The 24,382-nt window shown below is 36.3% G+C and overlaps 1 protein-coding gene across 1 annotated transcript in view; it reads left to right on the forward strand.

Moving 5' to 3' along the window:
* The window catches only part of ZFYVE9 (zinc finger FYVE-type containing 9), a 196,940-nt gene that overhangs the window by 98,864 nt on the left and 73,694 nt on the right, over window positions 1–24,382 (forward strand). Inside the window, exons 5-8 of the mRNA XM_024739235.1 lie at window positions 11,659–11,758; window positions 14,207–14,383; window positions 15,969–16,138; window positions 22,037–22,157. Coding sequence (XP_024595003.1) covers window positions 11,659–11,758; window positions 14,207–14,383; window positions 15,969–16,138; window positions 22,037–22,157 — 568 coding nt within the window. The remainder of the gene's footprint in view (window positions 1–11,658; window positions 11,759–14,206; window positions 14,384–15,968; window positions 16,139–22,036; window positions 22,158–24,382) is intronic.

A 24,382-nucleotide genomic window follows, 5' to 3' on the forward strand; every position in this document is an offset into this window, starting at 1 on the left:
TAGCTGCTCCGTGGCATGTGGACTCTTCCCAGACCAGGGATCGAACCTGTGTCCTGCGCATTGGCAGGCAGATTCTTATCCACTGCACCACCAGGGAAGCCCTAGTGTTACTTAAAATAGTAAATAAATTTGAAATAATTTCTGTACAAAATTGGATAGTGATAAGTTAAATATAATAATGTAATTTGATTCCACCATTAAAAATTTTTATAAAGCTGTATGGAAAATACTTATGATGATGTATGAGTAAAATAAAATGCAAACTCATAGTTATACTTTGTTTTTAATTATAAAGATTATTCTTGGGCATACAAATAAGTATATCTAAGAGGAATGTGTAAAACTGAAAATGGATCATTTTGTTTGGTGGAATTTTGGATAATTATTCTCTTTTCCTCTCTGTTTTTAATTCTTAGAGTGGTTCTTAATATTGATTCAATTAAAAACAAGTCAGGATCTGTAAAATAATCTTGCCCAAAAATGTCAAACTCAAGTCTGATCAAATGTCTAGATTTTGCAATCAATTTTAGGAAATACAGAGAGAAACTCACGTTAACCAACACCACAAGAAGGCAATCGATGAAATCCAGATTGTGGGAAAGTACAGGACAAATGACTCAATTTCTTCAATAAAATCTTTGTGTGTGTTTTTTTTCTAAAACACTGTATCATACACTATTTAAAAATTAAAAAAAATCCTTTTCATTATTATTTTTTTTTTGGCCATGTGGCTTGTGGGATCTCAGTTCCCTGACCAGGGGTTGAACATGGGCCACAGCAGTGAAAGCCCGGAATCCTAACCACTAGGCTACCAGAGAACTCCCTTCAGTAAAATATTTTTGAAGGAGAACCTATATATTAAAAGAGACTTGAGACAAATTCACCAGTCATAAAGTGTGGACCTTATTTGATTCTTGATTCAAGTATAACATTAAAAAACTAAATAAAATAAAAAATTTAAATATATTCATAAAAGCGTAATAAAAACACTATATTAAAAATATAAGACTCATACAGCATTGAATGCATATATTAGAAAAGAAAGATCTGAAGTCAGTCATCTAAGTGTCCACCTTAATAAACTAGAAAAAGAAGAGCAAATTAAATCCAAAATAATCAGAAGAAAAGAAATATTAAAAATTAGAGTAGAAATCAATGAAATTGAAAACAGGTCAGTAGAGAAAAATCAGTGAAACCAAAAGCTGGTCTTTGAAAAGAGCAATAAAATTAATAAGCCTCTAGACAGGCTCATTAAGAAAAAAGAGTGGACACAAGTTACTAATATCAGAAATGAAAGAAGGAACATCATTACACATTCCATTAAAAGGGTAATAGAGGAATACTATGCACAACTCTATGTCCACAAAGTTGGTAACTCAGAAGAAATGGACCAATCCCTTGAAAGACACAATTTGCCAAAACTCACACAAGAAGCAGTAGACAATGTGAATAGGCTTATGTCTATTAAAGAAATTAGGTCAGTAATTAATAACCTTCCAAATCAGAAAGCACCAAGCCCAGGTGGGTTCACTGCTGAATCCAAACATTTGAGGAAGAAATTATACCACTCCTCCATAATCTCCTTTAGAAGATAGAACCAGAGGGAATACTTCCACACTCATTCTGTGAAGCCGGCATTCCTCTAATAACAAAACTAGACAAAGACATTATAAGAAAACTATGGACCAATATCTTTCATGAACATAGATGCAAAAATCCTCAACAAAAAATTAGCAAATTGAATCCAACAGTGTATAAAAATAATCATATACCATGACTGAGTGGGATTTATCCTAGTTATGCAAGGCTAGTTTAACATTAGTAAATTAATTAATTTTAATCCATCACATCAATAGGCTAAAGAAGAAAAATCATGTGATCAACAGATGCAGGAAAAACCATTTGACAGAATGTAACACCCATTCATTATAAAACTGTTAGTAGATAAGGAAGAGAGAGGAACTTCCTCAACATGATAAAGAACATCTACAAAAAACTGACAGCTGATATAATAAATAGTGTGAAACTTGAAACATTCCCACTAAGATCGTGAATGGGGCAAGATGTGCCCTCTCACCACTGCTTTTCAACATTCGTACTGGAAGTCCTAGCTCAGGCAATAAGACAGGAAAAGGAAATAAAAGGTATGCAGATTGGGAAGAAAGAAATAAACCCGTGTCTTTGTTCACAGATAGCATAATCATCTATGTAGAAAATCTGAAAACATTGACCAAAAAATCCCTCCTGGAACCAATAAGTGATTACAGCAAGGGTGCCAGATAATAAGGTTAATATGCAAAAGTCAATTGCTTTCCTATATACCAGCAATGAATAAGTAGAAATCGAAATTAAAAACATGATATCATTGATGTTAGCACCCCCAAGACTAAGTACTTAGGTATAAATCTAACAAAATATGTTGTATGTACAAGATTTATGTAAGGAAAACTACAGAACTCTCATGAGAGATACTCCATGTTCATGGATTGGAATATGCAATATTGTCAAGATGTCAGTTCTATAGATTGATCTATAGATTCAGTGCAATCCCAATCCCAACCAAAATTCCAGCAAGTTATTTAGTGTATATCCACAAACTGAATCTAATGTTTGTATATAGAGACTAAAAATCCAGTGTAGGCAGCACAGTATTGAAGAAGAATAAAGTTGGAAGACTGGCACCACCAGACTTCGAGACTTACTATAATGCTGTAGTAAGCAAGACAGTTTGGCATTGGCAAAAGAATAGATCAGTGGAACAGAAGAGAGATCCCAGGAAAAGGCCCACAGAAATATAGTTGACTTATCTTTGACAAAGGAGCAAAGGCAATACAATGGGCAAACTGGGCATCTGCATGCAACAGATTGAGTCTAGATGCAGATCTTACACCTTACACAAAAATTTACTCAAAATAGATCACAGACCTAAATGTAAAATGCAAAAATATAAGACTCCTAGAAGATAATGTAGGAGAAAATCTGGATGACCTTGGATTTGGTGATGAGTTTTTAGATGCCAAAAGCTCAATCCATGATAAGAATTGATAAGCTGGACTTCATTAAAATTAAAAACTTCTGTGAAATAACTTGTGAAGAGAATGAAAAGACAAACCAAAGACTGGGGGAAAATATTTGCAAAAGACATTTCCAATAAAGAAGTGTTATCCAAAATATACAGAGAACTCAATAAGAAAAGAAACAACTCAATTTAAAAGTGGGCCAAAGACCTTAACAGACACCCCATGAAAGAAGATATACAATGGCAAATAAGCATATGAATAGTTGCCCACGTCATAAGAGTAATGCAAATTAAGACAACAATGAGGTACTACTACACACTTATTAGAATGGTCAAAATCCAGAATGCTGACATCACCAAATGATGGTGAGGATGTGGAGCAACAGGAACTCTCATTTATTGCTGGTGGGAATGCAAAATGGTACAGCCACTTTGGAAGACAGTTTGGCAGTTTCTTACAAAGAGAAACATAGGCTTACCATACAGTCTGGCAATCATACTCCTAGGTATTTATATAAATGAGTTGAAAACTTATATGTTCACACAAAAACTTGTACGTGAATGTTTATAGCAGCTTTATTCACAATTGCCAAAATTTGAAAGGAACCAAGATGTCCTTCAGGAGGAGAATGGATAAACTGTGGTACATCCAGAAAAAGGAATATTCAGTGCTAAAAAGAAATGAGCTTATCAAGCCTTAAAAAGAAATGGAGGAATCTTAAATGCATATTATTAAGTGAAAGAAGCCAATCCGAAAGGGCTATCTACTGTATGATTCCAACTATATTACATTCTGGAAAAGGCAAAACTATGGAGACAAAAAGATTGGTGATTTACAGGGGTTAGTGGAGAGGGAAGGATAAATAGGCAGAGCACAGATATTTAGGGGAGTGAAAGTACTCTGTATGATACTATAATGGTGCATAAAAGTCATTATACATTTATCCAAACCCATAGAATGTATAAGACCAAGAGTAAACCCTCATGTAACTATGGACTTTAGGTGATAATGATGTATCAGTGTAGATTGATTGATTGTAAAAAATATACCATTCTGGTGGGGGATGCTGATAATGGCAGAGGCTAGGCACGTAGCCAGGGTAGGGGGTATATGGAAAATCTCTGTACCTTCAGCTTAATTTTGCTGTGAACCCCAAACTACCCTAAAAAATAAAGTCTATTAAAAATACATATGTGACTTTTTAAAATGTTGATACTGCTTGGATATTTGATATTGAGAAATTGTTCATTTTTAAGGTGTGTGGTTTTGTTATGTTAAAATAGTCCCTATGTTTCAGAGATTATATATTGAAATATTTAAAGATTAAATGGTACCTGAAATGTATTTCAGAATGATTAAATGGGAGAGAAGTGGGTGAGGATTGACTTTGATAACGGTCTCACCTGGGTAATGGGCACTTGGGGTTTTGTTATGCTGTTATGTGTACTTTTATATGATTGAAAATTTCTATAATAAAAAAATTTTTAAATCAAGAATGACCAGAGTATGGTTACAAAAATAGGGATATGTTTTAATTGCTTGCCTTTTTACAAATTAGCACTTTTAACCCACATATTACTCTTATAATGCATTATAAGTGTGTTATTTACAAGGTAATAACAGGATATATAAAAAATTAATTCAGAGTATAGTAAAGGATATGAATCTGATAACTTCATACAAGTTTAAGGTTTTATGTTGAATCTTATTTCCTTACAACTCTTTCTGTTTATATAGCCTCACTTGGAAATAAAGTTTGAAGGTTTGGTCAGGGACCCTTTGGAGCCAGATACACTCTTAAAATGACTCTGATAATTATTGTTTTCAATTAATAACAGCAAAGTTGCAGCAGGTGTTTAGACAGAAGCAGGGTTCGAATCTGATTGAACTGCTTTAGTTCTTATTACATTGATTTTGGTATTTGTTAATATGCAAGGGTAAAGTACTCTTCTGCACTTAAGAATTTTTACAAGTTATTACTGTCACTGGTCTTTGTGAGTGGCTGGATATTGGTCAGTCACAAGCACTTTCCTCTCCTGGTTTTTATTCTTGCAAGGCAGTTATTTCTGTCATAATTACAGGGCTTTTTGAAGACTTGGGACATCATTCTTCTTTCTAATTTGGAAAGAAATAAGTGAGCATTTGATGATTTGAACTTTCAAGAATTGCAGTGGAGTGTTATTCACACTGTAAGGGGGTATAAATAGGCACAAAAAAAGGTACTGAATATGAAGCTTGTTCATAAATTTTGTAGTAGGGTTTGTTATCTGGAAAGCCATGAGTGGAAAATTTTAAAAGGAAAGGGATCTAAGGGCACCATCGTATATTTAGAACCTATAATGTACTACATTTTACATGGGTTATCTCACTTAATCTTCATAAAAACCTTACATGGAGGATATTAATATTTCAGTTTTACATATGAGGAAAAACTGAGCCTCAGAGATTTTAAATTATTCCCATAAAATTATTTGGCTAGTGAATGATAAAGTTGAGATTGGAACCCAGAAGTGCCACATTAAAGAAAATTACACACAAACGGAACATTTTAACCAATATTTCGCTGGAACATTATATAGCATATGTATTATAAATCATCATAATTTGTCTCTTTACAGTTAGTTGGATCATACAGATCCTGTCATTTAAGGTCATTCATAACCATTTGGCCTATAAGACTTGAGGTCACTATTATTAATAAACTGCTTAAAATGTGTTTGTGACTGTTGAAGTTGTGAATTTGAGCATGTATGATATAGCCCTTCCTTGATAAGTGCACATTAATGTTTGTTTCTCCATTCATATATTCGTTTGTGCAATCATTTTACTAATCCAGGAAGCAATAAGCATTTATCGAGTACCTATGTTATTTCAGGCACTGTGATATCAGTATTAACAATACTTTCATTCATTGTTCCATGGAGTTTACATTGTAGTTTGGGAAAATGGAGAATAAGTTAAATAAATGCAATAGATTGTGTTAGTTATGGTAATGAAGGTATATGGTCTGATACTTCAGCAATATAAGAAGTTCACATGTACAAATATATAATTCTCTTTATTTCTAGAACTGACTTCACTCATCTGAGCCTGTAGCTCAGAGAACTAAGGAAGATACTTAGAAGATGTTTGGAATGTGGTGGGTTATTTCTGGTGGTCATAATGACTAGGGTCACTAATGGCATTTAGTAATCTGGGACGAGGACTGCTAAATGTCCTGTGTTAAACAGGACAATGCTGCCCAGTGAAGAATTGGCCCACCCAAAATGTCAAGACTGCCTTTGTTGAGAAACACTGACTGACCTGGCTCATGGCAGACAATTTCATCTTGGTCTTCTAGGCAAGTCCAGTATTATCCAGTAATTTAAAATCCAGGATTATTAACCCTTTCTCAGTCGGTTCATATCTCTTAGATTCTGTCCGTCTTTTCCATGGTACTAATTCTAATGACCTGAGGGTCTTATTATATCATAATCTTTGTCTTTTTGAGAATGAGGGTCAGTGTTTCCAGGTCTCTCTTTCATTTTATATTGTAGTACACTATCTATTGATATGTCAGTCATAGGCACTGTCCAGTAGTTTTGTGCTGTTATGTTACACTCAATTTCATGTAGTTCTGTGGCATGGGTAATCCCACAGAAATGTATACCTTTGCCTGTCTGCCATTTCTTTGCCATTCCAGGTAGTCCCTTGGCAAGTTATCCACTTTTCTAACTGCTGTGTCTTTCTCTAAGCCCATTGGAAGCGTAAAGGATTCCCTCAACACTGTTCATAAGCCTGTGGGATATTGGCAAGGATGGGTATTCTTGGTTCCTTCCGTTTTAACTGCATTCTGCTGCACCCTAGCTCGTGCTTTTAAAAAGGTATCTTTGTTTTTGGGGGTTTTTTCGTTCTTTTTTGAGGTTATTTTCCCAAAGCACGAGTCCTCTACTTCTGAAAGTTCACAACTGTGCTAGTTTTCTAGGGCTGCTGCAACAAAATACCACTAACTGGGTGGCTTAAACAAAGGGAATTTATTGTGTCACAATTCCAGAGTCTAGAAGGCTGAGATGGAGGTGGTGATAGGGTTGGTTTCTTCTGAGGACTGTGAGGAAGAGATCTGTTCCGTGTCTCTCTCCTTGGTTTATAGATGGTTGTCTTTATATTCACATGGTATTCTCCCTGTAAGCATGCTGTGTCCAAATTGCTCATTTTATAAGTTCACCAGTCCTGGTGGATTAGGATCCCACCCTAATGACTTCATCTTAACTTGTATAACTCTGTAGAGGCCCTATCGCCAAATGATGTCATATTCTGAAGTAATAGGCATTAAGACTAATTATGTATTTGGGGGAGATACAATTCAACCCATGGCACCAATTACTATTCTTTTTTCCTCTATTTTTTTTAATACAGAAGAAGCTCTACTCAAAGTTAAAAGATCCCAATCCAACACCTAAAAAATTTATGTAAAGTAAAAGGGGAGAAAGAAAAAGGCCCTATTTCCATCCAACTCTCATCCCCAACTTGACTGTTACTTTTCCATGACAGTCAGTACATAAAGACTATCTCATTTTAAAAAATTTATTTATTTTTAAAATTTATTTTTGGCCGCGTTGGGTCTTCGTTGCTGTGCGCCGGCTTTCTCTAGTTGTGGTGAGCGGGGGCTACTCTTCGTTGCGGTGCGCGGGCTTCTCACTGCGGTGGCTTCTCTTGTTGCAGGGCAGGGGCTCTAGGCTCGTGGGCTTCAGTAGTTGTGGCTTGTGGGCTCTAGAGCGCAGGCTCAGTAGTGTGGCACACGGGCTTAGTTGCTCCGCGGCATGTGGGATCTTCCCCGACCAGGGCTCAAACCTGTGTCCCCTGCATTGGCAGGCAGATTCTTAACCACTGCACCACCAGTGAAGCCCCTATCTTATTCTTTTTAACAGCATGAATTGCATTAGGCTTTATGGTTATACTGCAGTTTAACCATTCCTCTTCTTCCTGATGAACATTCAGGTTGTTTTCAACTTTCGGCTATTACAAAGTATACAGAGATAATTCTTGTATACATCTCTTTGCATATGTGGGTTTTTTGGTAGGATAAATTTTTTAAATTGCATGTACTGAGTCAAAGGAAATGAACACTTAAAAATTTTAAAGATATTGTTAAATTAGCCTACCAATTTATGCTACCATCAGCAGGATATGGGAGAAAGTTCCTCTTTTCTCTAAGCCCTCTCCACCACTGAACGATGTCAGTTTTAAAAAAAACCAAAAATACTTTGCCTGTACCATAGAATAAGAATATCTCATTCTTTAGTTTTTATTTTGTCACTAGTGATACTTAGTATCTATTTATTGGCTATTTTATTTAATTTTCTGTGAATTTATCTCTGTGAGTTCTCTGCCTGTTTTTCCTTGGAGGTATTTGTATTTTTCTTATTACTTTATTGAAGCTCTTTATATGTTATGGATATTAGCCCTTTGTCCATTATATATAACACAAATATTTTATCCAGTGTGATATTTTATTTTTTTATGCTATTGTAAATGGAATTGTTTTTGTAATTTCCTTTTTAGATTGTTCATTATTAGTATGTATAGAAATACAACTGATTTTTGTTTATTGACTTTGTATCCTGCAACTTTGCTGAATTCATTTATTAGTTCTAACACATTTTTTTGTTGAATCTTTAGGGTTTTCCACATACAAGATCACATAATCTGCAAACAGATAATTTTACTTCTTCCTTTCCAATTCGAATGCCTTTTATTATTATTATTTTTCTTGCCTAATTACTCTGACTAGAATTTCCAGTACCATGTTGAATAGAAGAGGTGAAGGCAGGCATCCTTGCCTTGTTCCTGATCTCAGAGGAAAAGCTTTCAGTATTTTACCTTTGAGTATGATGTTTGCTGTGGGTTTTTCATATGTGGCTTTTACTATGATGTGGTAGTTTCCTTCTACTTCTAGTTTTTTTAATTGTTTTTATTGTGAAAGAGTGCATTTTGTCAAATTCTTTTTCTGCGTCAATTGATATGATCACATGTTTTTTTCCCTTCATCCTGTTAATGTGTATTATATTGATTTTTTTTCTTTTTAAAAAATCTATTTATTTTACTTGTTTATCTTTGGCTATGTTGGGTCTTCATTGCTGCGCGTGGGCTTTCTCCAGCTGCAGCGAGCAGCGGCCACTGTCTGTTGAGGTGCTTAGGCTTCCCGTTACAGTGGCCTCTCCTGTTGCAGAGCACAGGCTCTAGGCGCGTGGACCTCAGTAGTTGTGGCACATGGGCTCAGCAGTTGTGGCTCGTGGGCTCTAGAGCGCAGGCTCAGTAGTTGTGGCGCACGGGCTTAGTTGCTCTGTGGCATGTGGGATCTTCCCAGACCAAGGATCAAACCTGTGTCCCCTGCATTGGCAGGTGGATTCCCAACCACTGCGCCACCAGGGAAGCCCTCTATTGATTTTTTATGTTGAACCATCCCAAATTTATTCTTGCTCCCCTCTATTTTCCCCCACGTTGCAGCCATGCAGATCTGATCATGTCTTTTTCTTTGATTAAAACATTTAAGTGATTTCCCATTGCTCTGTTAAAAAGACCAAAACTGTTAATACAACCTAGAGAACCTTTGCTTGGTCTAGCCTCATCTTATTCCATGCATCCCTTAACTCTCAAGGTCTCTAGCCACATTAACCCTTTTTAGTTTCTTGAAAGAGCCATGTTCTAACCCTAATGGCACCCTGGCACATGGTATTTCTTCTGCTTACTCTTGTCTGTCTCCTTGGTACCATTTTATGCATAGAAAACTTACCCATACTTCAGATTTTATCTGTCGTTTCCTAAATAAAATCTTCCCTGACCCTGCCAAGCTAGGTAAAACCTAGATTACATGATCTTACTTTACCATGTACTTCTTTTGAAGCAAGTAATTTTACACTCACTTGTGTTATTATTTGATTTTAGATTATAACCTCTGTAGACTGTAAATTCCACAAAAGCAAGGGCCATATCTGTTTTGTTCACTGCTACACCCAGTAGGGTAGCCCGGTGCCCAGTACATAATCAAAGCTCAAATATTTGTGGAATAAATGAGTGAATGAAGGCTTCTTGGTTTTACTTCTTGATTAGAAGGGTTATTGAAGGATTTCAGTATTAACAATTCAATTTAATTTTTAGTAAGTTCTGTCATTTGGCATTTGTGTGAAAGATGAATTGGACAGACACATCTGAAGGTTAGGAGGACAGATAATAGATTTTGATGATCTCCTAGGCCTCATATAATAATGGCTTGAATAAAGGCAGCAGCATAGGATGGAGAGGAAGAGGTGGGATTTGGGGAGAACCATTTAAGAGAGAGAACAACAGGACTTAGTGACTGACTGGATGTGGTCATAGTGATGGAGAAGGAAAAATCAGTCTCAAAATGATACATGAATATAGTATGAGACATCATTACATAGTGGTTAGGAACAGAGCCTTTGGAGACGTTTTATGTAACTTACTAGCTGTATGACATAGCAGTTTTACTTCGCCTTTGTTTATTTAACTCTGTTAATTATAAATGAATGCCTTCATAGAATTTATGAGGTTGAATAGGATAATACATGTATGTAAAGTGCCTAGTATTCATACAGTTTGCTGTGAACTTGAGCAAGTCTTTTAACCATCCAAATTTAGTTTCCTCTGATAGAAAATAAGGATAATATATCCCCTGTTTTCCCTGTATCACAGAGTTACTTTGAAAATGTGAAGCCTCTGAAAAATGTAAATTGGTAGTCATGTTAGCTAGGTATATTAATTACATCTAGTAGAAGAAGAGATGATTGCTCTCACTTTGTCTTTAATAGAACCTCATCTCTTGTTTCATCTTTGTAAGATATAGGATACACACTGTCCATAAAAACTGGATTAGTAAAATTTACACTACTGGGAACACCTTTCTGCCTGTATGGAACTCTGTGTGATAAGGGACTAATGAGTTCTCAAGAAGATAAATCTTAACAGGGAGCTAATGTGATCCTTGTTGCCTGGTATGGAAGGAAGAAGAAAGTAAGATTGTCGGGAACTGACCCTGGAAAGTGGAAATAAGGTGCTGGAAATTGGCATGGCCAATTTTTGGTTGTCTGCTCTGATTCCCTGTAGCTGGGGCTGTGCATATTTTTATGATTGAGTTGTGTATTTTGATCTTTCCTGGCCTTCATAGCAAACCAGTGAAAGCAGATGGTATGATTATTATTCTGCATATAAGGACAGTAAAAAAAAACAGAAGTTAAAGCCCAGAATTCCCAGTCTTTGTTTATTTCACCTGCTATATTGCCTCTTCAAACAGAAATAGCAGATGTTACTGTTCTAAACGCCCATGTTATGTGATATTGTGTACAGGAATTTTGCCTAAGGGCAGCTTAGATATTTTTCCCCTGCTATGTATTTGGTGTGTAATCTTGGCTGAGATTTTTGTTCTCAGCCAGCAATTTCACTTTCCTTATTTTTGACAGACATGGTAATCTCTTTCTCACTTTTGAATTGGGTCTTGTACCCAGCTTCCTCAATTGCATTTTCCTTTGAAGTTTTTAGTGTTGTATTAGTACTGTTCCCTGTCTCTCAGTGTTGGTCAGTATTGGTTTACTTCCTTTATACTGTGATCCTAAGTAAATTTAGTATATTCTTTTTCCTGCAGGTTTTCTGTGCTTCCTGCTGTAGCTTGAAATGTAAACTGTTATACATGGATAGAAAGGAAGCTAGAGTATGTGTAATCTGCCATTCAGTGCTAATGAATGGTAAGTATTAAAGCAGGTTGAATTCACAGTTATTGAGACGGAACAAGAGAATTCCAATGAAGAGACTACTGTTTTTTCCTTCCTTGCTCTACAAGTTGCTCACCTTCTCAAATGTCATAACTTTACCTGAAAAATTTAAAAATACCTTAGCATTTCAGAATTCCTGTGCCTAATTTAATGAATAAATGCTAAAGTCAGGTAAGTTTTGCAGGAAAAAAGGAAATTCTTGTGGAAATCTGGTGCTCTGTGGCTGTTAATGTTGCTGTGAGATGACTGGACTGGGAGTGGGAAGGGGGCTATTGACCACTGAGATGATGAAATATTAAAATTGGGCTGAGGTTTTCCTTTTAAGGGAAGCTTTCTCTTTCTAGGGAATATCTTAATAATTTAGAACACATTCTTATTGACACTTTGGTTCACTCATCTTGTTAAAAATAAATATTTTAGCATCTCGAATCAAATAGAAAATTGCATTTTTCTGTCACTTATCATCTTAATACTACTTAGATTTGTCATAAGAGTAATAGTTTTTAATTTACTTATGTGGTAAAAGAATATGGCCAGGAGAAGGTAAATATAGCTTATCCAGTGTTCACCTTTTGCAGGACTGGAAATAAATCCAAGGGCATTTTAGTTAAAACAAAACTCCCCAAACAGACAACCCCCGCCCCCCAGAGTATTCTTGTAAAGAGATACAATAAAATTGATTAGGCTGTATAGTATTTTCTCTTTGAGTGCATCTTTGTACAGTTGCCAGAACAGTTACTAATAGACATAAAATGTTGAACTTAGACACCACTGCTGCTTGTGCCAGGATAATGTGTCTCCTGGAGGCTGAAACTTATCTGCTCAAGGCCCCTCCTGCTCTGTGTGTCTGCATTGCTCATAGTGATGTTTTCCTGTTGCTTCCTTATTAACCTATTGCATGTCATTTAATCTGATCTGTTCTAATTTCCTATGGTCCACCCAATTTCCTCCCATTTCTGAATTCTTATAATTTTGATCAAATATGAATTCATTCTCTTTACTCTTAAGGGTCATTTTTCAGATGGTGGTTATTTCACTCAGTGATGATTTCATTTTTGGATATTTATCCACAGATAAGAGCATGCTGCTTAATTTCAATACCTGATACCTCTTTTATTTGTTGAGGTCTTCCAACTTGATGGCTTTTTTTTTTTTTTTTAACTTGGCATAGCTAAAGATGAAGGAAATGGCAGAGGATTCATATGGAATACTTACTTTTTATTAAGCCAAGGATGCCCTTAACAAGGGGATCCTAAAATAATCTACTTTTTGTGGTTTTTCCAACGTCTTTCCTCTCGCATGGCTTAGCCTGGTCTTTTACTGAATATTTGATTTGATGCTTTTCAGTGTTCCCTATCCCTTTTCCCCTTTCTCCTTTTCTCTTCCTTCCCTCTTCCTGCCAGTGCTTTCAAAGGAACATAGCTGTTGTTTCTAGCTTTGTCCTGCAGTTTGGAGGCAATAAGTATTCAAAATCTTATGGATCATTCTTTGATGTAGAATGAGATTTTTAAAAAGATGCTCCAAAAATTGGGTGGTTTCTATTCCTGGGCATGTGATATTACCTGAACCCAGAAGATAAAATTTATATCTTTCATTTCTGTGGTATCTTTCATCCTATTTACTTTAAAAACAATAGTTGATATGTCAGTATTTAGTTAGTAAAATTATAGAGTATACAGAACCTTAACACATTTGTGATCATTTATATTGGTTGATGGCACTTATGTGATATTGGCACATTTTCATGTTCAAATGGGTCCTGTGCTTTTGAGACACACCAAAGATGTGAAATGGTTGTTTTTGATGGATACTTTTACACAGGGTAATGATTGCACAAAAGCAAAATTCACGGAAATGTTGAGATGTGTTCTCCTGAGCTTTAGGCTTCAGAATTTTTAAAATGAGATTTTACCTCAACTAAGAAGAGCCTAAAAACCTAGATATGAATCAAAAGATATCATATAGTGGAGTTATGTTATTTTAGCCCCTGATTTTGATTTTTGACAGAATTTTATAAAATGCATTGAATATTAAACTTGCCCTACCCACCAGAAGTGTCTAAATGCTATCCCAGTTGCAAGTCCTTAATAAATTTAATGTTGTTTTACTCCCTCTTAAGGGAGTATATGGTCCCTTTTAAAGAAGCCAGGGGCCTAGTCATTAACCTCAGACTGATCCGCTATCAGTCTATATCAGAAGTATCATATAATTCTTATTTGTTGCTTCCAAATAGCTTACTTAACTACATGGTCTCCTTTATTGAATAAAATCACCTATCTCCTTAATACTTTCATTAGCTGGAAGAGAGACATACTATGAGTGTTAATTAGGAGGAACTACATTATTTATCCAGTATTGTGGAGGTCTTGATGTCCATATTTTGCAATCCATTCACATTGATTGTGTCTGTATTTGCTTTAGCTCAAGCCTGGGAGAACATGATGAGTGCCTCAAGCCAGAGCCCTAACCCTAACAATCCTGCTGAATACTGTTCTACTATCCCTCCCTTGCAGCAAGCTCAGGCCTCAGGAGCCCTGAGCTCTCCACCTCCCACTGTGATGGTACCTGTGGGAGTTTTAAAGCACCCTGGAGCAGAAGGTAGGGGATCATGTGCTATTCTCTCTCTTTTTCCTCACCAAGTTCCTCTGAAAAGGTGCTGATGTGATTTTACATCACAACTCTTTAACACACTGCAGATAAGTCCCTTTGGGTGGTTCTTAAGGTGCAAGAACAAGGTGAGAAATGTGTTGAGACTATTTCTGGGCAAGTAAAGAAGAATATTGTGTTGCCTAATATTTTGGAGGCACCTCTAAAAATATGCCAGTACCCTCTCCAACTTAAGAATGGAGTAATTACTTTTCTTTTATTTGAAAAGAGTTGCAGAATTTGAAATCAGCCTGCAAAATCCTAGCCTCATGCCTACCTTAGTGTTCTTTGCAGGAATTTAGTAAGTGATGAAAATAAGAATTCTTTTTTCTGACCAGCCCATTCTAGTATTGCCTTTTGGAATATATATTGCCATTTTCTCTTTTCATTTTTAATCTGTCCCTGTAAAAATATGAAAATACTTTGTTAGGTACACAGACATTTATAAAATCCAGAACTTTAATTCTGATTATATCATATGATAGGTAGAAAATCATAGGCTCAACTTATTTTAGTTTATTATATCTTTATGATTATGATATTGTCAGATGAAAGGCACTTTGTAAGTTCAGGGGATTATCAATAGTAAAAATAACAAATATTTCCTTGAAATGATCTGTCAAGAAGTCTCCCCTGATAATTAAACTCTGTCTTCTTTCATTAATTTTGTATCTTTTTGTCTAGCAATATTCCTTTCCCCTTGTAAAATAGCCCTCCCCTTTTGAAGATCAAAAACTTCTATTGACATTATCATACTCTTCTGAGCTCAGGCTTTCATTCTTAAAATCTTTATTCTCTTTACTTCATTTGTTGTTTTTGTTGTTCTTTCCTGGTCTCTCTTTGTTTTGGCCGTTTGAATTGATTTTCAAAACTGGATTTAAAGAGATCATTTCGTCAGACTCAGTTTTCCAGCTTTTCCCCATCCTTTTACTAAAATGCAGACTACTGCATTTCACTATCTGCACTGCCGGATCAGTCTTTTTCTTCTTCAGTTACACTTTAGCCAAAGATCTGGTCAGTTTGCTTCCCAATTCTTACATATCTGTGCCAACTCTTCTTTTATTAATTAATAATTCTTCAACATTCTTCAGGGCATCTTTTGCCTTTTAAAAATACCATATCACTTTTCTAGATATTTTATTCCTACAGAAACCTCATACTTTTAGGAGCTGTGGATGTCTATTTCTAGATATTTTTTCCGGGCTATTAGTTTATTTCCTAGGCACTTCAAACACCTTCCCTAGTTTCTCTGTTAGTGATATGGGACAGAGTATGTGACATAATCATAAGCATATTTAATGCTTTAAAGTGAAGTGTTTTAAATCTTTACATATAAATTACAGAAGGAAGGAGTATATTTAAATCTGTATTTTTATTAATTTATAACCACTTTTATACAGTTACAATTATATTTAGAAGTATAAAATGCTAAATAGTGATTTCTTTGTACATCTGAGATTGGTGACCTTCTCTTCTTGATGTTAGAAACCCTATCAATGTCACAGTGTTACCTGTTTTATTTTTCTGGCTCCTCAAGTGGCTCAGCCCAGAGAGCAGAGGCGAGTTTGGTTTGCTGATGGGATCTTGCCTAATGGAGAAGTTGCTGATGCAGCCAAATTAACCATGAATGGAACTTCCTCTGCAGGAACCCTGGCTGTGTCACATGACCCAGTCAAGCCAGTAACTACCAGTCCCCTATCAGCAGAGGTAAGAAAACAAAAGAGCAACTAAAATTGAGTACTTACTTTACTCAGCACTGTTCTGCCTCTGTCTTGTCTTTTCCTAAGTTGACTGACCTTTCTTTGGAATGCCATAGACTTCAGATACAGCTTAGTGCATGTGTGTGTATGTGTGTGTGCATTCTTGTGTGTGTGTCTAGGGGTAAAATAAATGTGGCAAAACCAGTTGTTCTTGTTTGTTCTGTATTTGGAAGTTTTTTCAGGAGAAAGATCCTTATAAAGGTTGTTCTCAGGTGAGCTCAGTCTACTACTGTAGCTAGAGGCTGTGCTAGAGCGAATCCTGGTCCCTTGATACCTTGGTTTTCACAGCATATTCCCCAGGTTCTGTGGTAGCTGCCAGGGAGTTGCCGTGGTGAGGAAGGGCCAGGAAATATGAATGTGGCTGAGGAATCCTTCTATTCCTTTGTCTTCAACCCGAGCATCTCTACTTTTTTCTGGTCTGCCTGTTGTGTTTCCAGGTAAGACTTTTAAAAAGGATTCTAAAGCTTAAAAATAAACCACTGACTTAATGGATGGTAGACTCATAATTTACGTAAGGAAACTAGCTTGTGCTGTGATGTCACATTTACTTTGTCTCTATAGGATACACTGGTCACAGTTTGAGGGCTAATTTTCAGAAGGGTCAAATACTAGCTACATTTTTTTGAGTCTGTGAAAGAATAGAGCCACCTAGGACCATAATTGGAAAGTATACATGTAGGATCATTTATACAGTGGGTCCCTTTCTTATTGCTGTTTGCCCCATTGAATATGGTGGTCAAGATTATAATAAGGTGGTTAGTTCCAACTAAGTATGTGTGTCTGGCTTTTTTTTTTTTTAAATAAAATAAGAGGATCAGAGTTTGGATAAAGTTTTTACTTTTGAAGTTTTCATGGTTACTGTTTATTTACATCTATGTTCAGTAATATTTTTCTAGAAATTTACATAATTTGCGGATTTGGTTATAATTGAAATTGTGCATTATTAAGATTAGATTTATTGACATACGGAGATAAATTTCCTGTTTGGTGAAGGTACATTAAACCATGTTACTGTCTTTAAATATGTCTAAGTCTGTTTTGGGGGATTTTTCTGTGGCCACAGAGGACAGCAGCCAGAACTGTATGACTTGTTCTTCTTTGAATCTATACAATGACTTTGTCAAGAAAATTGCTTTTTTTCTCCAATTGTTTATGTGGAAAAATTTCAAATCCACAGAAGAGTTGCAAGAATAGTACAGTGAACCCCCATATACTCTTCACCCATATTCACCAATTGTTGCCATTTTGCCACATTTACTTTACCCCTACACACACACACACACACACACACACACACACACACACACTGTTTTTTGAGGAACCATTTGAGGATTAGTTGCACTTTATCACTTAATACTTCAGCTCATGTTTCCTAAGAACAAGTGATTTTCTTACGTAAGTACAATATAATTATATGAGAAAGAAATTTAACATATAATTCTATGTATTATCAAATATATAGTCCATATTCAGATTTCCCCAATTGTCCCATGATGTTCTTTATTCTTTCATCTATACACGTGTGTGTGTGTGTGTGTGTATATATAAATTTTTTTATTAAAGTCTTTTTTAAAAAATTAGGATACCATCAAGGATCACAATTGCATTTAGTTCTCATGTTTCTTTGATTTTCTTTAATTTAGAACTGTTCTCCCACTTTTTTGTCTTTCATATCATTAACATTTTGGAAGCATTTAGGCCATGTTTGGCATAAAGTCCTTAATTTCTGTTTTCTGGTTTTTTCCTCATGATTTTAGTTTCAGATTAAATATTTTTGGCAAGAATAATACTACCATAAGTGATGGTCATTTCTTAGTGGAACACATCAAGAAGTATCAGTTTGATAATTGGTTAAATTGATGTCTCCTGTGTTTCTCCACTGCAAAAGTAGCTTTTCCTCTTTGCAATTAAAAAGTAAAGTGAGGGGTGATACTTTGAGACTCTGGGTGTCCTGTTCCCCTACAATCTTTCAGTCAATGATTTTACTGTCCTTTATATATATATATATCTACTTTTTAAAGATTTCTTTATTATTTATTTTTGACTGCTTCAGGTCTTAGTTGCAACACGTGCAGTCTTCGTTGAGGCATGCAGGATCTTTCGTTGTGGCCCCTGCGCTCTTCGTTGTGGTGCGCGGGCTTCTCTCTAGTTGTGGCGTGTGGGCTGCAGGGCATGTGGGCTCTGTAGTTTGCGGCACATAGGCTCTCTAGTTGAGGCGCATGAGATCAGTAGTTGTGGTGCACAGGCTTTGTTGCCCCGTGGCATGTGGGATCTTAATTCTCTGACCAGGGATCAAACCCGTGTCCCATGCATTGTAAGGCAGATTCTTTACCACTGGACCACCAGGGAAGTCCCCTGATTTTACTGTCCTTTGACAATCTTACCTAAATCAATTATAACTATAGTGTTTATACAGTGATGACTTTTTTCTTTCTACAAAACTTCGTTTACATCTCTTAAATTATATAATAGGTTCTTTTTTAAAAATATTTATTTATTTATTTATTTTGGGGGGCTGTGCTGGGTCTTCGTTGCTGTGCATGGGCTTTCTCTAGTTGCGGCGAGCGGAGGTTGCTCTTCATTGCCGTGTGCAGGCTTCTCATTGCAGTGGCTTCTCTTGTTGCAGAGCACGGGCTCTAGGATCACAGGCTTCAGTAGTTGTGGCGCGTGGGTTCTGGAGCGCAGGCTCAGTAGTTGTGGCGCATGGGCTTAGTTCCTCCGCGGCACGTGGGATCTTCCTGGACCAGGGCTTGAACCCGTGTCCCGTGCATTGGCAGGCGGATTCTTAACCACTGCACCACCAGGGAAGCCCCTATGATAGGTTCTTAAAGCATAAATGTTTTGAATGAATGAGGAAGCTCTAGTGAATTACTATTATAAGGAAACAAAGTTCAGGTCAGTTTAAGAGAAACAAACAAGTTAGTTATTTTATTTCTGTGCTCTCACATTGTTCAACACTTTATTTTAATATTTATCTGGTAAAATGAGGGAAAACAAATTCTTTAGGGCCAGAGTTGAATATATTTTTCTCATCTTTATGACCTAGTAATAGAGTGCCTGGCACTTAAAAGGTGCTCAGTAAATGAAACAACTTCTTTTCATAGATGATATTTAAGTAGAAGCCAGATGACCACTTCTTACAATATCAAAAGGTAGATTTATGCATCACTAAATAGCAAGTTAGAATAGGTTACTTTATTTCCTATTTTAAATCTAACTTTATTGATTTACTTCAAATCAGTAATGTTTAGCCAATACAATTTTCCACATTTCCTAATAGGACGATGTACTGAGAACACTGCAAAAATTTTAGCAAAAACCCACTAAAAACTTACAGTCCTAAATTATAGACAGTATAGACAAAAATATAAGACATAGGCATTTTTAAAATAGTTTTAATCTTTATTCAAGTATAAAATATATATAGCAAAGTACTTAAGGAGCATTAATCTTTAGGAAACACACGATGAACATACATATATGTGTGTGTGTCTCTATATATACATATAGACACACACACCCGTGTAACCACCACCTAGATAAAGATACACAGAACATTTCTATCACTATAGAAGTTTCCTTCATGCCCTTTTTCTGTCAATACCTGCCCCCTTTCCCCCAAGGTAACCATTATTCAGACTTGTATCACCATAGATTAGTTTTGCCTGTTTTTAAATTTCATATAAATGGAAAAATATATAATGTTTTGTGTCTAGCTTCTTAAACTCTAATACTTAATGAGGTACTTGCCTGGTGGCACAGTGGTTAAGAATCTGCCTGCCAATGCAGGGGACACGGGTTTGAGCCCTGGTCCGGAAAGATCCCACATGCCGCAGAGCAGCTAAGCCTGAGCGCCACAACTACTGAGCCTGCGCTCTAGAGCCTGTGAGCCACAGCTACTAAAGCCCGAGTGCCTAGATTTCATGCTCCACAACAAAGAGAAGCCACTGCAATGAGAAGCCTGCGCACTGCAACAAAGAGTAGCTCCTGCTCATCGCAACTAGAGAAAGCCCGCACGCAGCAACGAAGACCCAATGCAGCCAATAAATAAATAAATTTATTTTAAAAATACTTAATGAGATTTATCTGTGTTGTGTGCATCAAAAGTAACTATTTTTATTTCTGAGTAATAGTCCATCATATGGCTGTACCACAATTTATCTATTTTCCTATTAATGGACATTTGGATTGTTTCCACACTTTGGCTATTTGAGTAAAGCTGCTATAAACATTTTTATACATGTTAAACAGTTTTTTTTTAAATGGGAATCCTATGTATTTTTAAAATTTTTTACTTATTTTATTATTCATCTGGTTGTGCCGGGTCCTATGTGCGACAGGCGGGCTCCCCAGCTGCGGCTCGTGGGCCCCCCAGTTGCGGCTGGCAGGCTCCCTAGTTGCGGCATGCAAACTCCCAGCTGCAGCATGCATGCGGCACCCAGCCCCCCAGTGAGGGACCAAACCAGGGCCCCTCGCATTGGGAGCACAGAGTCCCAGCCACTGTGCCACCAGGGAAGTCCCTAAACATGTTAAAAAGTTTTCATATGCTTTTCCTTTAACTTCTTAAAAGCTTTCTTTTTTAAAAATGGAAGTATTATTGATTTACAATGTTGTATTAATTTCTGGTGTACAGCAAAGTGATTCCGTTTTATATATATATATATATATATATATATATACTTTTTCAGATTCTTTTCCTTTATAGGTTGTTACAAGATACTGAATATAGTTCCATGTACTATACTGTAGGACCTTGTTGTTTATCTATTTTATATAAACTGGTGTGTATCTGTTAATTCCAAGCTCCTAATTTATCACCCACCCCCCACCCTTCCCCTTTGGTAGGCATAAGTTTGTTTTCTAAGTCTGTGAGTCTGTTTGTAAATAAGTTCATTTGTATCATTTTTTTTTTAGATTCCACATATAAGTGATATATTTGTCTTTCTCTTTCTGGCTTACTTCACTTAGTATGATAATCTCTAGGTCCATCCATGTTGCTACACATGGCATTATTTCCTTCTTTTTTATGGCTGAGTAATATTCCTGTGTGTGTGTGTGTGTGTGTGTGTGTGTGTGTACGTACGTACCACATCTTCTTTACCCATTCATCTGTCAGTGGATGCTTAGGTTGCTTCCATGCCTTGGCTATTGTAAATAGTGCTTAAAACTTCTATTTCTTGCTTAAGAAGAATATAGAGCATCATTTTAATAGATCTTTGAGCATATTCTATTAAATTGTTAAGTGGATTTAACCCCACTCAATGTATTTTGCAACATTATACTTTATTAAGTGTAGTTAATGTGATCTTCATATTAATGAAAAGAAAAATGAACTTGAAGTTTAATTTCATGACAAAGTAAATGAAAACTCCTTCATCAAAGTTAATTATTTTTATTGTGATAAAAAAGACATAATATAAAATTTACCATTTTAATCATTTTTAGTTACATTCACGTTGTTGTACAACGGTCACCCCAATTCTCAAGGTTCAGAAATTACGAGATAATATTGGAAGTTTTTTTCTGTTGCCACTGCAAGTTTAAAAAATATTTTTCTTTTATGGCAAAAGAAACCTTGGTAAAGGAAGCTTTAACCCATGTTACAAGATCTTTTCTCTCATTACTATGATTTGATGATGCCAAAAGGAGAAACTATACAATTATAAACATTTTCATAGTATAAGCCCAGTCCTTGGGAAACCACAGGTTAATGAGTATCTTGTGCTCTCTTTCAAAAAGTATGAATATGAAATTTTCACTTAAATTCCCATTTGTAGTCTTGAGTTTATTCTGCAGAAGTCTTCAACTGTGTGTAATGCTCTCTTTGCTTATTTGCTTTTCCTAGACGGATATTTCTCTATTCTCTGGAAGTATAACTCAGGTTGGAAGTCCTGTTGGCAGTGCAATGAACCTTATTCCTGAAGATGGCCTTCCTCCCATTCTCATCTCCACTGGTGTAAAAGGAGGTATGTGGACTTAGATGTTTAAACAGGGATAGTTATATATGCCAAATGTTGCCTTCTAATTAAGGGAAGGAGATAGAATTCAAGTGATAATCACCTTTCTCTTCTCCAACAAAGAAGGTGACTACTCAGTGCCATGAAAAGCATTGGTGCTGTTACTGATTGTTTTAGAGAAGATATTTATGTTTTTATATTATCATTTCCTATGTTGGAAGGATATAATATTATTTTTAATTCCCACTGTGTATAAATGTAGCTTATTGGCAGTTCTTCATATTCCAAAGCACATAATACTCTGAAGAGTTGCTTATAGTTCTAGGATTAGCCCATATGAAACAGTCAGTACATTAATTTAACTTCTTGTTTTGAAGTACAATACACATTCAGAAATGTGTATATAATAAGTGGAGAGCTCTGAACTTAAGTAGCAATTTTCTGTTAAAAAATATTTTTAGTGAGTCCTGGTAAGACGCAAAGTTACTAATCAGTCAAAAGAATGCTTACCTTGGGCTTCCCTGGTGGCGCAGTGGTTAAGAATCCACCTGCCAATGCAGGGGACACGGGTTCGAGCCCTGGTCCGGAAAGATCCCACATGCTGCAGAGCAACTAAGCCCATGCACCGCAACTACTGAGCCTGCGCTCTAGAGACCGTGAGCCACAGCTGCTGAAGCCCACGTGCCTAGAGCCCATGCTCTGTAACAAGAGAAGCCATCACAATGAGAAGCCGGCGCACCACAACAAAGAGTAGCCCCCGCTCGCAGCAACTAGAGAAAGCCCGGGCGCAACAGTGAAGACCCAATGCAGCAAAAAAGTAAATTAAAAAAAAAAAAAAGAATGCTTATCTTTATGCAAAAGTTTCTTGTTGATAGATCCAGACCAGCATCCAGTCAGTATATTTTCAGGAGATGATTTATCAATAATCTCTCCTCAGTTTTGTCGAGATGGTTTATCAATAATCTTTCCTCAGTTTTGTCCTAGTCTTTTACCTGGTCTCCCTGCCTTCAGTCTCTCTCCTTTATTTACTCTTACATATTGGTGGCAGTTATCTTTTTTTTTGAAGTATAGTTGATTTACAATGTTGTGTTAATTTCTGGTGTACAGCAAGGTGATTCAGTTATACATGTATATATATCCTTTTTGATATTATTGTCCATCATGGTTTGTTACAGGATATTGAACATAGTTCCCTGTGCTATACAATAGGACCTGTTGTTTATCCATTCTATATATAATATCAATAGTTTGCATCTGCTAGTCCCAAACTCCCAATCCAACCCTACCCTACACTCTCCTCCCCGCTGGCAAGTACAAGTCTGTTTTCTATGTCTGTGAGTCTGTTTCTGTTTCATAGATAAGTTCATTTGTGTCATATTTTAGATTCCACATATAAGTGATATCATACGGTATTTGTCTTTCTCTTTCTGACTTACTTGGCTTAGTATGATAATCTTTAGGTCCACCCATGTAGCTGCAGATAACATTATTTCATTCTTTTTTATGGCTTAGTAATATTCCATTGTGTGTGTGTGTGTGTGTGTGTGTGTGTGTGTGTGTGTGTGTGTGTACACACACACACACACACCACATCTTCTTTATCCATTTGTCTATCGATGGACATTTAAGTTGTTTCCATGTCTTGGCTATTGTAAATAGTGCTACTATGAACATAGGGGTGCATGTACCTTTTCAAATTATAGTTTTGCCCAGGTATATGCCCAGGAGTGGGATTGCTGGATCATATGGCAACTCTTTTTTTAGTTTTTTGAGGAACCTCCATACTGTTCTTCATAGTGGCTTCACCAGTTTACATTCCCACCAACAGTGTAGGAGGGTTCCCTTTTTTCCACACCCTCTCCAGCATTTGTTATTCATAGACTTTTTAATGATGGCCATTCTGACTGGTGTGGGGTGGTACCTCATTGTGGTTTTGGTTTGCATTTCTCTGATAACTAGTGATGTTGAGCATCTTTTCATGTGCCTGTTGGCCATCTGTATGTCTTTGGAGAAATGTCTCCTTAGGTCTTCTGCCCATTTTTGATTAGGTTATTTTTTTGATATTAAGCTGTTATGAGCTGTTTGTATATTTTGGAAATTAAGCCCTTGTCGGTTGCATCATTTGCAAATATTTTCTCCCAGTCCGTAGGTTTCTTTTTGTTTTGTTTATGGTTTCCTTTGCAGTGCAAAAGCTTATAAGTTTGATTAGGCCCAGTTATCTTTCCTTTTTTTTT

This window comes from Neophocaena asiaeorientalis, unplaced genomic scaffold (assembly GCF_003031525.2).
Source record: "Neophocaena asiaeorientalis asiaeorientalis breed wild unplaced genomic scaffold, Neophocaena_asiaeorientalis_V1.1 scaffold138, whole genome shotgun sequence".
Classification (NCBI taxonomy): Eukaryota; Metazoa; Chordata; class Mammalia; order Artiodactyla; family Phocoenidae; genus Neophocaena; species Neophocaena asiaeorientalis.